At 39.9% G+C, this 14,193-nt stretch overlaps 4 protein-coding genes across 4 annotated transcripts; 3 read left to right on the top strand and 1 right to left on the bottom strand.

The window, feature by feature from the left end:
* Positions 1 to 348: 348 nt before the first annotated feature.
* Positions 349 to 3,289, top strand: LOC125223159 (5'-3' exonuclease). Its single transcript, XM_048126166.1, has 7 exons — positions 349 to 798; positions 1,610 to 1,768; positions 1,835 to 2,069; positions 2,261 to 2,483; positions 2,561 to 2,697; positions 2,844 to 3,003; positions 3,067 to 3,289. The coding sequence occupies exons 1-6, from the start codon at positions 391 to 393 to the stop codon at positions 2,861 to 2,863; spliced, it is 1,182 nt and encodes a 393-aa protein (XP_047982123.1). The 5' UTR covers positions 349 to 390; the 3' UTR covers positions 2,864 to 3,003; positions 3,067 to 3,289.
* A 458-nt stretch (positions 3,290 to 3,747) lies between these two features.
* On the top strand, positions 3,748 to 6,134 carry LOC125223160 (tetratricopeptide repeat domain-containing protein PYG7, chloroplastic). The gene is made up of 5 exons (XM_048126167.1): positions 3,748 to 4,090; positions 4,959 to 5,013; positions 5,124 to 5,416; positions 5,510 to 5,656; positions 5,727 to 6,134. Exons 1-5 carry the CDS (start codon positions 3,899 to 3,901, stop codon positions 6,018 to 6,020), a joined length of 981 nt encoding a protein of 326 aa, XP_047982124.1. The 5' UTR covers positions 3,748 to 3,898; the 3' UTR covers positions 6,021 to 6,134.
* Positions 6,135 to 7,115: 981 nt separating this feature from the next.
* LOC125221600 (protein SENSITIVE TO PROTON RHIZOTOXICITY 1-like) lies at positions 7,116 to 10,077 on the top strand. The gene is made up of 2 exons (XM_048123753.1): positions 7,116 to 7,453; positions 8,404 to 10,077. The coding sequence occupies exon 2, from the start codon at positions 8,448 to 8,450 to the stop codon at positions 9,915 to 9,917; it is 1,470 nt and encodes a 489-aa protein (XP_047979710.1). The 5' UTR covers positions 7,116 to 7,453; positions 8,404 to 8,447; the 3' UTR covers positions 9,918 to 10,077.
* Positions 10,078 to 10,140: 63 nt separating this feature from the next.
* On the bottom strand, positions 10,141 to 14,165 carry LOC125221599 (FHA domain-containing protein PS1). The gene is made up of 6 exons (XM_048123752.1): positions 13,865 to 14,165; positions 13,189 to 13,397; positions 12,233 to 13,117; positions 11,018 to 12,143; positions 10,555 to 10,931; positions 10,141 to 10,470 (listed from the first exon to the last, which is right to left on the bottom strand). Exons 1-6 carry the CDS (start codon positions 14,136 to 14,138, stop codon positions 10,231 to 10,233), a joined length of 3,111 nt encoding a protein of 1,036 aa, XP_047979709.1. The 5' UTR covers positions 14,139 to 14,165; the 3' UTR covers positions 10,141 to 10,230.
* Positions 14,166 to 14,193: the final 28 nt, after the last annotated feature.

Here is a 14,193-nt window from a genome sequence, read left to right as displayed (position 1 = left end):
AAAAATATTGTGAAAAGTATAAGGACTTATTAAAACGAAAAAATTGTACAAGGACCTAATGAACATTTTGACTAAAGTATAAGGACCTAAGAATGTGTTTTGCCTAAAAAAAACTTGTATTTGCTTGAGATAATTTAGATAATTAAAATCTGGAGAAAATGGCTTTTAAAGATAATTATTCCGTATAAGATTAAAATAGATAAGTATTTTGTTGACTAACCCTTATAAAAATTAATCCTAATTATTCACTCAAGGGACTAATAGAGAACAACCAGAATTTTGAAGGCCCTTATTGCAAGTATTACAGATTAATCTGTGTAGAAACGCGGTTAACAATTGACACCCAAATAGATAAAGCGCGCAGCAGAAATCTTGAACATACCCATCTCAATGTCAATGGATTCTCATCTGCATATTAGCAAACTAACCCAATTTATTTCTTCTTGCGACAGTCTTTACCCCGCCAAAATTTATTCTCTGCCGTCGTTAATATCTGTTCCGAATTCAAGAACGAAAAAGGCCGAATCTTGGAGAGTTATCAAACCCCTGTTTTCAGCTGCAAATGGCGAGCAGTCGGTTGCTCAAGAAGAGGCCCTTTTACCCCAGCTGCGCAAGAATGGTGTTTTGAGTGGAAATGATGGTGGTAGTTGCTATGATAAGATGCCAAGAAAGAGGAGGGTGTTTTTCTTGGATGTGAATCCCTTGTGTTATAGAGGGAGCACTCCTAGTTTGGACTCTTTTGCTCATTGGATTTCTCTTTTCTTCTCCCAAGTCAGCCTCAATGATCCTGTTGTAGCTGTAAGTCCCTTATCCTTGTGCGTGTGTGTGTGGAGAGAGAGAGGAGTAAATGTTCCTTGTGTGTAAACTGGTATAAAAGGGGCTGCATCTTTATTACCTGCTTAGAATGTGGATGAGAGAGAGAGATGGAGTAAATGCTCCTTTATATGTTAACTGGTTAAAAGGAAACAACGCTGCATCTTGATTATCTGCTTGGTATGTGGATTAGAGAGTGGAAGAGGAAGTAAGTGCCCCTTTGTATATAAACTGGTAAAAAAAAGCTTCATCTTGATTATCTGCTTGCTATGTGAATGAGAGAGAGAAAGTAAATACTTCTTTGTGTGTAAACTGCTAAAAAGACTGCATCTTGCTTACCTGCTTGGTATATGGATAAATTATGCATTTCTTGATGTATATACTTATTTTATACTACTATTCTGTTGGCTTGTTTATATGTTATGGATGGAAGGATATTTGAGGTAAAATGCAGCTATTCTTATTAGCAATAACATATAACTAATGGTGGTGGTAGTATATTTTCTATTAGTTCAATGGAGTTCGAAGAATGTTGAGTTGATCGAGTTTTTTTCTCTAGTTATTATCTATTTGCTTACGTGAAGTTCAATAGGTTTCTGTTTTTTTGGTAGAATTCATGTGAGTTTGGTGCCAATTGTTGAGTTGATTTGGCTTTATCTTTAGTTATCATCTGATTCTCGTTAGACATATGTATTGAATTCGTTTGGTTATGCCGAATGTAGTTGAGCATGGTGAAGGTGGTTTTTGCTACCATCATTTCAATAATTGAAAATTGAACAGATGACTTCGTGTATAGGTCCTCGATGGTGAAGGTGGCAATGAGTACCGAAGGCAACTACTCCCATCATACAAAACAAATAGAAAAAAGATGATGCAGCAGTTCCCAGCTGCTGAAAGGTCTACTGGAAGATCGAAGAAACTAGTCATGGATGTTCTTCAGAAGTGCAATGTTCCGGTAAATGATCATACCTTTAGAACAGGAATGAATAGCATTGAATTCTCACTTTTACATGACATGCAGGTTGTGAAAATTGAAGGGCACGAGGCAGATGATGTTGTCGCAACACTTGTGCATCAAGTGCTGCATAAGGGATATCGAGCTGTGATAGCTTCTCCCGACAAGGATTTCAAGCAACTCATTTCAGAAGATGTTCAGATGGTTATACCCGTACAAGAATTGGACAGATGGTCGTTTTACACGTTAAAACACTACCTCACTCAATACAACTGCGACCCACAATCTGATTTGAGCTTAAGCAAGTATCTATCACTCTCTATTTTTAGTTGCTACTATAAAACAAGTTTTTCATGCAAGCTTGTATGCTGTGGTTGTCATCGTGCCTATCAGTCGTATTATTCTTGACTGCCCACACATGAACTTGCTGTGTCAAATACAACAGAAAATCAAGAAGCTACCTGCAGGATTTCATTAAAATTTTTATTGCAGGATGCATTTTGGGAGATGAAATAGATGGTGTTCCCGGTATCCAGCATCTTGTTCCTGGTTTTGGTCGTAAGACTGCTCTAAAGCTTGTGAAAAAACACCGGTCTTTGGAGAATTTACTTAGTGCTGCAAGCGTGAGATCCGTAGGAAGACAATATGCACAGGAGGCACTAACAAAATATGCTGATTTTCTTCGGAAGAATTATGAAGTTCTCTCTTTAAAGAGGTAGTAATTCACTTTAGGTTACTGATTTTTCTTTCTAATTGTCATTCTTTTCCATATTTTCAATTTTCAACGTACAGGGATGTAAATATCCAGATTGATGAGCAGTGGCTGGTCACTAGAGATGCACAAAACGACTCAATAATCTTATCCAGCTTCACAGAGTTCCTGAATAAAACTCGTGATAGAAAATGGCAGTCTAAATCTCAGCCCCACGGTAAGCTAACTTAGCTGACATTCTGCCTTACCATTTCATATGTTTAAAGTAACCAATTCCTAAGTATTCGACACTGCTCTTGAATCTTGATACTGTTCGATTAATTAAACCCTCTCTAGCTAAGTTTTCTTTCTATCGCTTCATAGGCTTGAAAGCAGTGACATAGGTGGAGTTATAGTCATTGGTGCTTCTCTTTTGAATCTTTGCAAGACTCGTATAGTGCCACTTGCAACAAAGCCACATAACCTCATTTAGGAGATGGTAGACGAGCAAATGAGTATTGATGTGCACAGTTTCTTCTGTGAGGTAAGCTCCACGCCTTCATCTCTTAAAACCAGGCAGCCTGTAAACTCTGTTGTTCTTTCTCAGGTATACATGTAAAGAACACCAAGAAACGAAGCTTTGGGGGCAGTAGTTTTCGGGTGTGAACATAAAAGCAGGCCGCCTTGATCTTTTTAGACAGGAAGATCCCATGTGAGAATGTGCATACAAATAAGTTATTTGGGTTAATTCTTGGAGATCAATATTTATACATTTCATAATTCATAATAAAGTATATATCTTCTGACAGAGCTTCTCTGTCTAGACTCTAGAGTGTTGAGCTTGCTGTCTTTTTTTAGAGTACGAGTCAATACTACTACTAGTTTTGTTAAAAATGCATTTTTGTTGCTCTCTACAAAGAAAAAAATGAAAAAGAAAAATAATAGGCATCAAAAGGTTTATTATCTAAATAAATATAGACCACAAGATATCCAAGGCGAGGCTAACCACAAAATATATTGATACTGAAATATGAATGGCACAAAAAAATGACAATGAAAGAATCAAATAGACAGAAATATTAACATAATTATTTGTTTAAATAAAAACAGTAAAGAGAAAAACATGATTAATTACATCAAAAAATTCTGAGCCTTCTTTACAAAAAAAATTACAAAGATCTAAAACAAAAAAAATGAGAAAAAAATCATCTTTGTAAAAGAAGCAGGAAATTGGCGGGTCCCACCGGTTCGGTTGAATGTTCAGATAAAACTGTGAACTTTATCTTCAATGCAGTGAAGCAAGAGATTTTTCTTGAATGATGTTAGCGATAACCCAACAGATTGGTTCCTGATGCTTCCAAGATTCAATCTTTTTTTCACATAAAACTAACGGAGAAGCTCAGAAATAGCATAATCTTAGATATAGGTGTAAGAAGAGAATGCTAATCCACTGCAGTTCACCGTTACTACAGTATGAGAGCACTGCCATTTTTGTCCCAAGTTTGAAGCCAAGAAACAAATTTCAGTGTCCCATTTCCTGCCATTTTTCGATCGTCCGCAGTTATGAACAGTCTCTCTTTGGTCTTTCAAGAAAGCCCATAAAAAAATTCAGTCCCAAACTGTCCCTTCAGGTACCCCTTTCTTTCTCTGTGTGTGTGTGAGTGAGTGTGTCTGTGTGGTTTGGGAAGGAGTGAGTTGCAGTAGCTTATTGAATTTTGGGTGGTTATTATGTTTGATCTCTACAATATTGTGATCTTTGATTGTTCTTTTAGCCGGATTAATAAGATTGAATTTTGCTTCAAGGAAGAACTCAACTTTAGTTGTCAATTATGTTTATGATAGTCTAAGTCTGAGAAATCGTAAAGTAAATTTTGTGTGTGTGTTGGAGATGGAGTGGTTAAGTTGCAGGAGCTCTTGAGTCCTCACAATGAACTGAGCTTAGTTGATAAGACGCTCCCTCCAACCAATAAGTTGGGGTTCAAGTCACCACGGCTACAGGGTAAAGTTGAACCATTACTGATCATCTTTAAAAAGTTGTATTAGCTGCTCATTAGCTTTTTGAGGTTTGTACATGTCTTAAAAAAAGTTCAGTTTAGTTATCAACTATATCCAAATGATAATTTATATGTGAGAAATTTTAAAGCAAAAGAGTGTGTGTTGTTGGGATAGATAGTTTCAAAAGCTTCACTTTTGCCTTTTGAGAAGATACAATATTAGTATGATACTGATTATTCATTTCGCCTTAATAACTGAGATTACATTATTTTGCTTCAATTAGTGATGTTTCTAGGAAGATCCCAATTTTAGATATAAGATGATCAAAGTTTGAGAGATCTTAATGCAAAGTAAAGCTTCTCATTCAAGGGTGGTTGTTGTTTGTTGCAGAGAGTCTATGTTGGCATCGTTCTCGACATGGTTTATGAACTAATAATTGACCATTTCTGAACTAATAATGTGGTCATGGTTTATGAACTAATAATTGGCCATTTCTGAACATAGGTTCTTGGAAAGGTAGCCAGGAATTCTTCACCATTGTCCTTTAGAAAAGACGAAGGTGATTACTATTTCGTGTTAGTAGTGACCTACCTTCTCTCTCGTTGCAATCAACTTCTGTCTAGCTAGAAATTATCACCTGTATCTTGTTTTTACTATGTTCATTTTCAGAAGTATCACGGAAGCTATGGATTCAAGAGGAGGATAGAGTAGAAGCAGGGCCTTCCTTTCTCATTTCCACTGTTTTCTGCTCGTCGGTTTCATGGCTGGCACTTGTTCAAGTGGCGCAAGCGAGTGAGGGAGTAAGAGCAAATGCAGTATATGAGGTTGGGGAGCTGTTTGAATTGGGAATCCAGCTTTCCTACTTGCTTTTGCTTCTAGCGTTACTTGGAGCTGGGACCTTCTTTGTGCTCCGTCAAGTCCTTGTGCGTAGAGAGCTCGATCTTTCTGCTAAAGAACTACAAGTAAGCTCTTCGAATAGTCTTGTATCCCATACATGTACGAAAATCTGAGATTCAAGAAGCTCGTTTCTGTGTTTCATTCATTCAATTATGCAGGAGCAAGTTAGAAGTGGTGATGCTAGTGCAACTGAATTATTCGAGCTTGGAGCTGTGATGTTGAGAAGAAAGTTTTATCCAGCCGCGACCAAGTACCTCCTTCAAGCAATTGAGAAATGGGACGGGGACGATCAAGATCTTGCTCAAGTACGCGGCTCACCTCAATCTCCTCTCCACCAATCATTGCTGACTCTTCAATCTGTGCCTTGTTTTCCAGGTCTACAACGCCCTAGGTGTGACCTATGTTCGTGATGAGAAAGTTGAGAAGGGCATTGCTCAGTTTCTGAACGCAGTCAAGCTCCAACCGGGATATGTCACAGCCTGGAACAACCTTGGTGATGCCTATGAGAAGACCAATGACCTCAAGTCCGCGCTCAAGGCGTTTGAGGAAGTCCTGCTCTTTGACCCCAACAACACGGTTGCTCGTCCTCGGAGGGACGACCTCAAGGCGAAAGTCGACATGTATAGAGGCGTGCCGGTGAATGTGAAGACCAAGAAGAAAGGAACATAAAGCATAAGCTTGTTTTAGACTCAGTTTTTCAGTCTTGGTCAATTTGCTATGTTTTGTTGCTTGTTTTTCACATACTGAGATTTTGGCAATTCAAATGTGGAGGGTTTATGTTTATCATTTTTTAAGAGGGTAATGGGATCAATAATATTGTTCCCTTCAGTTTAGTATCATGATTTTTACATACCAATGTACTCCCTCCGTTTCGCCGTAGTTGAGACGAAACTTTTCAACACAGAGTTTTAGAAATGAATATTGGATGTGTTAAATAAATAGATAAAAGGGTAAGAGAGAGGAAAAGGTAGTGAGAATAAAGTATAAAGTGAATAAAGTAGAGAAAATAAAGTAAGAAAGAAAGAGTAAAGTAAGAAAGAGAAAAAAGTTATCATATAAGGAAATGACTCAATTATAAAGAAATTTCTTGAAATGGTAAAATGACTCAACTATAATAAAATGGAGGGAGGGAGTATATAGGAATAGGAGTACGAAAATATTGTGATTTTAATTGGGGTTGCTTTGAAATTCAAGAAAGTGCACTTGGAGGAATAAATAAATAAGCTATGAAAACTCCAATGTCACAACGGACTGAATATTTATTCTCATTATTTTTAGTGGACAAAGAGGTCGTGCTCAAAAATATTTAGTCGATAGAGTAAGTGAATTTGTAATGGTAGTTTTGAATATGGAACGCAGCCATAATTGAAATTTTTAGAAAAGACAAGTCATACTAAAATACTATAGTAATAACGAAAGATGTGGCCGTAATTAAAAATAATCAAATTTATGTTTGTACTCCCTCCGTCCCGCGTTACTTGCACTGGTTTCCTTTTTGGGCGTCCCAAATTATTTGCACTCTTTCCTTTTTTAACAAAAGACAAAACATCTAATTACTCTTTTTTTTATTCTATCATTTATTTTACTCTCTCTTATCTTTTCTACTTATTTAATATAATTTCTTAATCCCCGTGCCCAAAAGTAAACGTGTGACTAACCCGGGAGGGAGTATTTATTATTGAGTATATTAATTTTCTACAACAAAAAGCAGACACTCAATTCAAATTACATTTCATTACAACTTACAAGAATCGATGTAGAAGAGAAGGCATCCAAAGTTGGTTGGAAGATTCCCACTCCCATCTCCCAACACAAGATCGTAATAATTGCACTTTATAACAAAGTAATGATGAACAGATTATTCATATACAGAATACATTGAGTTACTACTCTTGATTTCGATTACAGTGGCCCCAAAAAGTATCAATTTTTAGCTGATAGGTATTTGAGAAACAAGTGGTGGCAGAGTCACAGAGGAAGGCAGACAAGACTGGACTTCTACGAAGTTGCACACACCAAAATAAAATAATACGAGTATAAAATAAATATTAAAAATCAGAATAGCCCCTTTCTCATTTTGCATCTGGGTTCTGTTTAATCTGGTGAGTTTTCCTATCTATTTTTTTCTCTCTTAATCAAACAATTGGATCAGTGCTTTTCTGCTACTGTTTATTTGGTTCTTGATTATATGGTTTGATTCTTTTGTTCTTGAATTTCATGTTTGTTCTTGATTTGGAAGCTTTCATTCTTGACTTTCTTTGCTGTGAGCTGAATCCCTAGATTTGATTGACAAGGAATTAGGATGTGACACTCTGAGTTATCTGAGAATGTTGGGAACTAATAATAAGTAATCTTTTTATCTTTTGAAGAATCAAAATAAGTAACCTCTGTTTGTTTGGTGCTTTGAGATTTCTTGCAGCTGGGAAAGGAAAAAAATTAAGTATTAAAGTAAATGAAAAAGAGATTCTTGAACTCCTCTTGTTTATGGTTGTAAGATATAGGAATAGTTGGAAAGGTGCAAATTAAGTTTCAGCAAATTTACTTTATTGGTCATCACCTTGTAGCTTGGGATGAGAAATCAATGATGAATAAGTTCTATAGACTATAGGTTCCTAATTAGTAATCAGTACTACAAGAAAATATTTAGATTCACCAGATGTACTTTACTTGCTCTTTATCTAGTCTTGTTTTGGGGAGCTGATTTTAGGTCATTTTGTTGTAATTAGGAATAATTGGGAAAAAATTGTAGAGATTCAACTTTATAGTGTATGTTTTGTAGATATGAACATCCCTGCACTATATAGAGAATAGCAAATAGATTAGTAGCTTTTCTTGCTCGTCTTTCTTGTCGGTCCTCACCAATTTGAAAATGACTGCTGCTTTGTATCCCTGAAAAGCTTGAAATTGATACTGCTTCTGGTTGTGTAAAGTCACTGAGGCATGCTTGTTGTGTTTTGTATTCATTGTCCTTAATTACATGTGTTTGTTCTTGGTTAGTTTATCACCTGACTTCTGCTGAAGCTCTTGCACCTTTCCAAACCTGTGATTGCAGTTTTAAAATCTCCCAAGTTGGTTCTTGCAAATTCTAAACTCAAAATGGACCCCGACGAGAGGCTGTGTACAGAAACATGGGCAAAGTCCTCACCAGGGCTGGACACTCATTCAAATAACCCATCTCTCACAGATTTTGATAGACATCAGAAGAAGTGGGAAGAATCCTCGTTTGATAGACATGGAGTAAGGACCTCTGGCCAACAACTTTCTGGTTCCAAACGCCCATTTGCCTCTGACATTGATAGCCAGATGCAAATGAACAATATAGGTAAGCAGATACAAGAGGCTCCCAATATGCAGAACTGGGATCCGAAGGCAATGCTGAGCAATCTCTCGTTTTTGGAGAAGAAGATTCACCAGCTGCAGGATTTGGTGCAGCTGGTTATCGGGCGCAGAGGCCAAGCTATGAGCCAAGCTGACGAGATCTTGGCTCAGCAACAGCAGCTTATCACGGCTGATCTCACCTCGATTATAGTTCAGTTGATATCCACTGCGGGGAGCCTTCTCCCATCTGTGAAGAACTCAGAGAGTTTGAGTAGCCAGCTAGGGCAATTTGGTGGAATGATGAGTCAAGCAGCAGGAGTTTCGGATAATGTTGTTCATAACAATGCAAACAAGATGGAGGATCACCATGATCCAACTGGCGGTCTTGAGGATCATACTATGAAGAGTGATGATGAGGCCGAAGAAGGAGAGAATCTCCCTCCCGGCTCATATGAGATCCTGCAGCTAGAGAAGGAAGAGATTCTTGCACCTCACACCCATTTCTGCACGATCTGCGGTAAGGGGTTTAAGAGAGATGCCAATCTACGGATGCACATGAGAGGCCATGGCGATGAGTACAAGACTCCAGCTGCTCTAGCTAAGCCCCATAAGGAATCGAGCTCGGATCCGGTCCTCATCAAGAGGTATTCCTGCCCTTACGTTGGCTGCAAGCGCAACAAGGATCACAAGAAGTTTCAGCCTCTAAAGACGATTTTATGTGTAAAGAACCACTACAAGAGAACCCACTGTGACAAGAACTACACCTGCAGCCGCTGCCACATAAAGAAATTCTCGGTCATTGCAGATCTGAAAACGCATGAGAAGCATTGTGGGAGAGACCAGTGGCTTTGCTCATGTGGGACGACCTTCTCTAGGAAGGACAAGCTCTTCGGTCACATTGCCCTCTTTCAAGGCCACACCCCGGCTATCCCTCTCGAAGGGGCTGGGCCGTCTGATCAAGGGCAAAGCAGCGTTGAAGCAGCAAACAAAGTCGAACAGCTAGACTTCAGCTACAAGTTAGGCGATCCAGGTAGAAGCGTGTGTCAAGGCTTAATGGAGGTAGAAGGGTCTGGAGAGGATCCAGCAACCTATTTCTCGCCTTTGGGCTTTGATACAAGTAATATGGCCAGTTTTCAAGAATTCCCTCGGCATCTATTTGAGGATGCAGAGAGTTCCTTCTCATTCCTTCTGTCTTGTGATGACTCTCCGAAGAATGGAAGGTATGCCGCTCCAAACGATCTTGAATGAGGTGTTCTCATTCGTTATTAATGTAGTTTTAAAGTACTGGGTATCAATGCATTAGTTCTTTGACATCAAATAAATTTTTCTGTAGAATCGTTTCCATGATGATCTACCCATCCATTGCTGTTCCTTTTATCATCAATGAAAAAAGCATATTAATTCAACATTTTGCAGATTCTTGTCGTTTTAATGTATTCACTATTCATAATTGCTTTATGGAGACATATCAAATTCGGTAACGCAAGACTCCCAAATATAGTGACAATGTAACATACATTGAAAAATTGAGAAGCACTCAATAACTTTCAAGTCAAACTGCCTAAGCTCTCATCTTTCTGAAATTGGAGTTGTGCAGTAGTATCAGCTTCAAACCTTTAGCCCCATCTCCCGATTTCGTGGCTTTCTTTGTGGGACTCGGGTAGTATTTCTCCTTAAGGATAGTATCATCCGCACAAGTCCATGTCGGCCCTCTTGGAGAGCTATCTGAATACAAGAATCTCGCTGAGAAAGGGTTGACAAGACTGCCACGAAACTCTCTTGCTGTCTCGCAGATGATACCCTGCAACGAAACATAATCACTGAGACATGTTTCAAGTTCAAACGACTATTCAGAGGAACTGTGTATGTACAGAAATGTACTTACCTCGGCCATGGATTTGATCTTTAATGTAACATCATCACTGAGAAGGACAAGTTGTCCATCCATGGCTTGCTTGAAGAGGATAGCAGATTCAAGGATGTGGTCTGCAGCAGTTGGAGTGACGATTTCTTGCAGAGTATAGGGAGAGAAAGGGATAGAGCCGACGGAGAACGCGCCTTTCTCCTCACTGAACAAGCGAGCAGATGCAGCAGCAGGCGGAGTTGGTGGGACGAGCCTGCTCTCCTCTGCTGAGCTCTGCACGTGAATCCACCACGCTGTTGAAGCCATACACTCCTCGATCCATTGCAACGCTGCAGAGGCCTCCGTCATTCTTGACAGGAAACTAGCGCGTCTCACCATGCAGTCGAGCTCCCTCAAAACTGAGATTCAGAAAGGTATCCATCATTAATCTAAATCAAAGAAGAATTTCCATTTTTACAAAGGACAAATTTTAGATCCATCTTACCAATTCTTGGAATGACCAATGAGGTCCCTCGAAGACCTCTCAACAGCTGCAGCTCCCTCCTAGACTTCTTGTTTAGCAGACAACCAGTGTCTACTACAATAATCCACCTGTTCACTCTCGCCTTGGAGTAATCGACACATCGGCTTTCTCTCACTGTGCATTCACGTACTGGAGGTGTCGGTGTGGACTTATCATCACCAGTGGAAACCACAGGCAGCGGAAGAAAAGGTTCCCTTTCTGCTTCCTTCCCTTTGAAAGCAGAGCTTTCTGATTTCCGTTCTTGTAAAATGCCGCAGCTAGCCACTGGTAGCGGAAGAAAATGTTCCCTTTCTGCTGTCTTCCCTTTGAAAACAGAACTATCTGGTTTACGATCCTGTAAAATGCCGCGGCTATCCACAGGCAGCTGAAGAAAAGGTTCCCTTTCTGCTGCCTTCCCGTTGAAAGCAGAGCTTTCTGATTTACGTTCCTGTAAAATGCTGCGGCTAGCTTTCTTCAAGGGAGAAGGTTTGTGCGAGTTCAGACGCCTAACCTCTTGAGAGCTCCCGACATTCTCGATGGACCTGAGCAGATAACTGTTCGGAGTCGTGTTCTCTTTATCTGAAGCGAAAATTTCTTCATCTGAGATTGATTCGCTCTTCAAAGCTTCATCGAAATTTCTTCCCAAGGATCTCACCAAGCAGGAATCAGGAGAAGCGTTCTCCTTGTCCGGCGTGAAGATCCCTTCATCCTTATTAGGACTAGCACCACATTGATCTTTCACCATTGATTTGTTCGCACGGTCTTCAACGAGAAGTGATCTGATCTGTGCGCTCATATGAATGCTCGTGCAGATTGCCTTGCTTCTGCTGGTTCTGATCTTGACATCTTCGAATTTACCCCTCCTCGACCAAATATTCATACCTAACCTTTTCTCCGAGTTCATCTCAGAAGCCTCCATAGTTTCTGCTAATGGCATATGGCCTTTCTGAATGCTCGAGAAAACAATCTCATTGTTGCGTATCTCAGGCGAACTGACAGTCTCCGCTTCATCTTCTGGACGTGGAGGCATTGTTGCCTCGTCAGATAACAGCCTATCCTCCATAGTTTCACCTAAATCATCTTTGTGAAGCAACAAACCATCCCCATCCTGAAAACTCAAAACACAGACAGCAAAAAAGATTAAATTTTGGCATTTTCAGAAAACCACATTCTTGACCAAGTTCTCGACCATTTTACCTGCTTCCACACCACTCCTGCTCCTTCATCACATGAAAATGACATATCCAGTGATAACAGCTGGCAACCGGAGATTACATTTTGGTTGCTGAACATTTCAGGCGCTTCATTTTCGTTGCTGAACATTTCAGGCCCTTCATTTTCGTTGCTGAACATTGCAGGCGTTTCATTTTCGTTACTGAGCATTTCAGGCGCTTCATTTTCATTGCTGAGCATTTCAGGCGCTTCATTTTCATTGCTGAGCATTTCAGGCGCTTCATTTTCGTTGCTGAGCATTTCAGGCGCTTCATTTTCGTTGCTGAGCATTTCAGGCGCTTCATTTTCGTTGCTGAGCATTTCAGGCGCTTCATTTTCATTGCTGAGCATTTCAGGCGCTTCATTTTCATTGCTGAGCATTTCAGGCGCTTCATTTTCAGGAGCTTCATTTTTGTTGCTGAGCATTTCAGGCGCTGCATTTTCGCTGGTGAACATTGCAGGCGCTGCATTTTCGTTGCTGAGCATTGCAGGCGCTTCATTTTCGTTGCTGAGCATTTCAGGCGCTTCATTTTCGTTGCTGAGCATTTCAGGCGAGCGAGGGTTCTCTACTTCTGCGGCCGTTTCTTGCACAGCCAAACCTAGATCCGCCTCAGAAAATTGCCACCCTAGCATTTCAGGCCCTTCATTTTCATTGCTGAACATTGCAGGCGCTTCATTTTCGTTACTGAACATTTCAGGCGCTTCATTTTCGTTGCTGAGCATTTCAGGGAAGCGATGGTTCTCTACTTCTGCGGCCGTTTCTTGCACAGCCAAACCTAGATCCGCCTCAGAAAATTGCCACCCTAGAGTTTCTATTTCATCACCCAGATCCTGGCCCCATTCATTATCACGAGGCAGACAATTCTCATCCTGAAAACCAGGTACCAAATTAGTACTAATCAAACAACCCAGTAAGAACATCATGCAGACTTGAAACCTACCTGATCTGCTACTGGTGCTTCTTCATCGACGGTATCCAACTCGTCCAGCTGAGGTGCAAACAGGCCGTTTACCTCATAAGCATAGCTGATTGGAACCCAGTCTAGTTTATACAGTCTACTAGACTCCCCCAGCTTCAGCGTGTCACCCCGAACTAGTTCCATCGTGACACCCGGCTCGATTCTTTTCCCAGAGATGTAAGTCCCATGGACTGATTCAAGAAAGGAAACAGCTCAATAAAGAACACAGAAGAAATCCAATGCAACAATCAGACATTCATCCACATTGGATTAAATAGACACCGCCATCGCATCTATACACAAACTGTGGTGTTAAATTGCTTCACACTACACAAATAAATTAGGGCTATCATTTCAAGAATTTATCAACAAAAATCACAGAGCTAATCAAGGTTGGGAGCACACACACACCGATAACAAGATTTGACCTAAATTAGATAGATTAGACACACAATAAAGTTCTACAGCTGAAATTTTCGATGAAAATCTAAATAACTTTTTTGTTCTTAAAAAAACAGAGCTTTCTGCTGAAGATAGCAAAAAGTTGGATTCAATAAAAGGGTTTCTAGACAAGTCGCCAAAACTCAAGACCATCAAATCACATAAACATATTATATATGTAATCAATTTCACACACAAACACGCAGTGGAGGTTTACCGGAGGATAAATCGGTGACGGAAAGAGATCGAGAAGAGGGTTTCGAGTGAATGCGGAGATGGAATCTGCTGATACTCGGGTGCTCCAACTTTATATTGCAATCGGGGTGCCTCCCCACCACCAATATCTCTTCAATTTCCGCCGCGGAAGACGAAGAAATAGGGGGAGGGTTATCTAAAACGAAGATATTCTTCAATACACAACCATTCTTCAAGACTGTGAAAACTGGAATTTCTCTCTCCTTCGGCTGCACTTGTTCTTGATTCTCCGCCATTGTAGAGAGTGGATGTGTGAAAAATGGGCTTTTTTGGTTTTGTGGTTTCTTGGAG

Source organism: Salvia hispanica, chromosome 4 (assembly GCF_023119035.1).
Source record: "Salvia hispanica cultivar TCC Black 2014 chromosome 4, UniMelb_Shisp_WGS_1.0, whole genome shotgun sequence".
Taxonomy (NCBI): Eukaryota; Viridiplantae; Streptophyta; class Magnoliopsida; order Lamiales; family Lamiaceae; genus Salvia; species Salvia hispanica.
The sequence above is the reverse complement of the archived record's forward strand: the minus strand, read 5'-3'. Positions and strand labels throughout refer to the sequence as shown.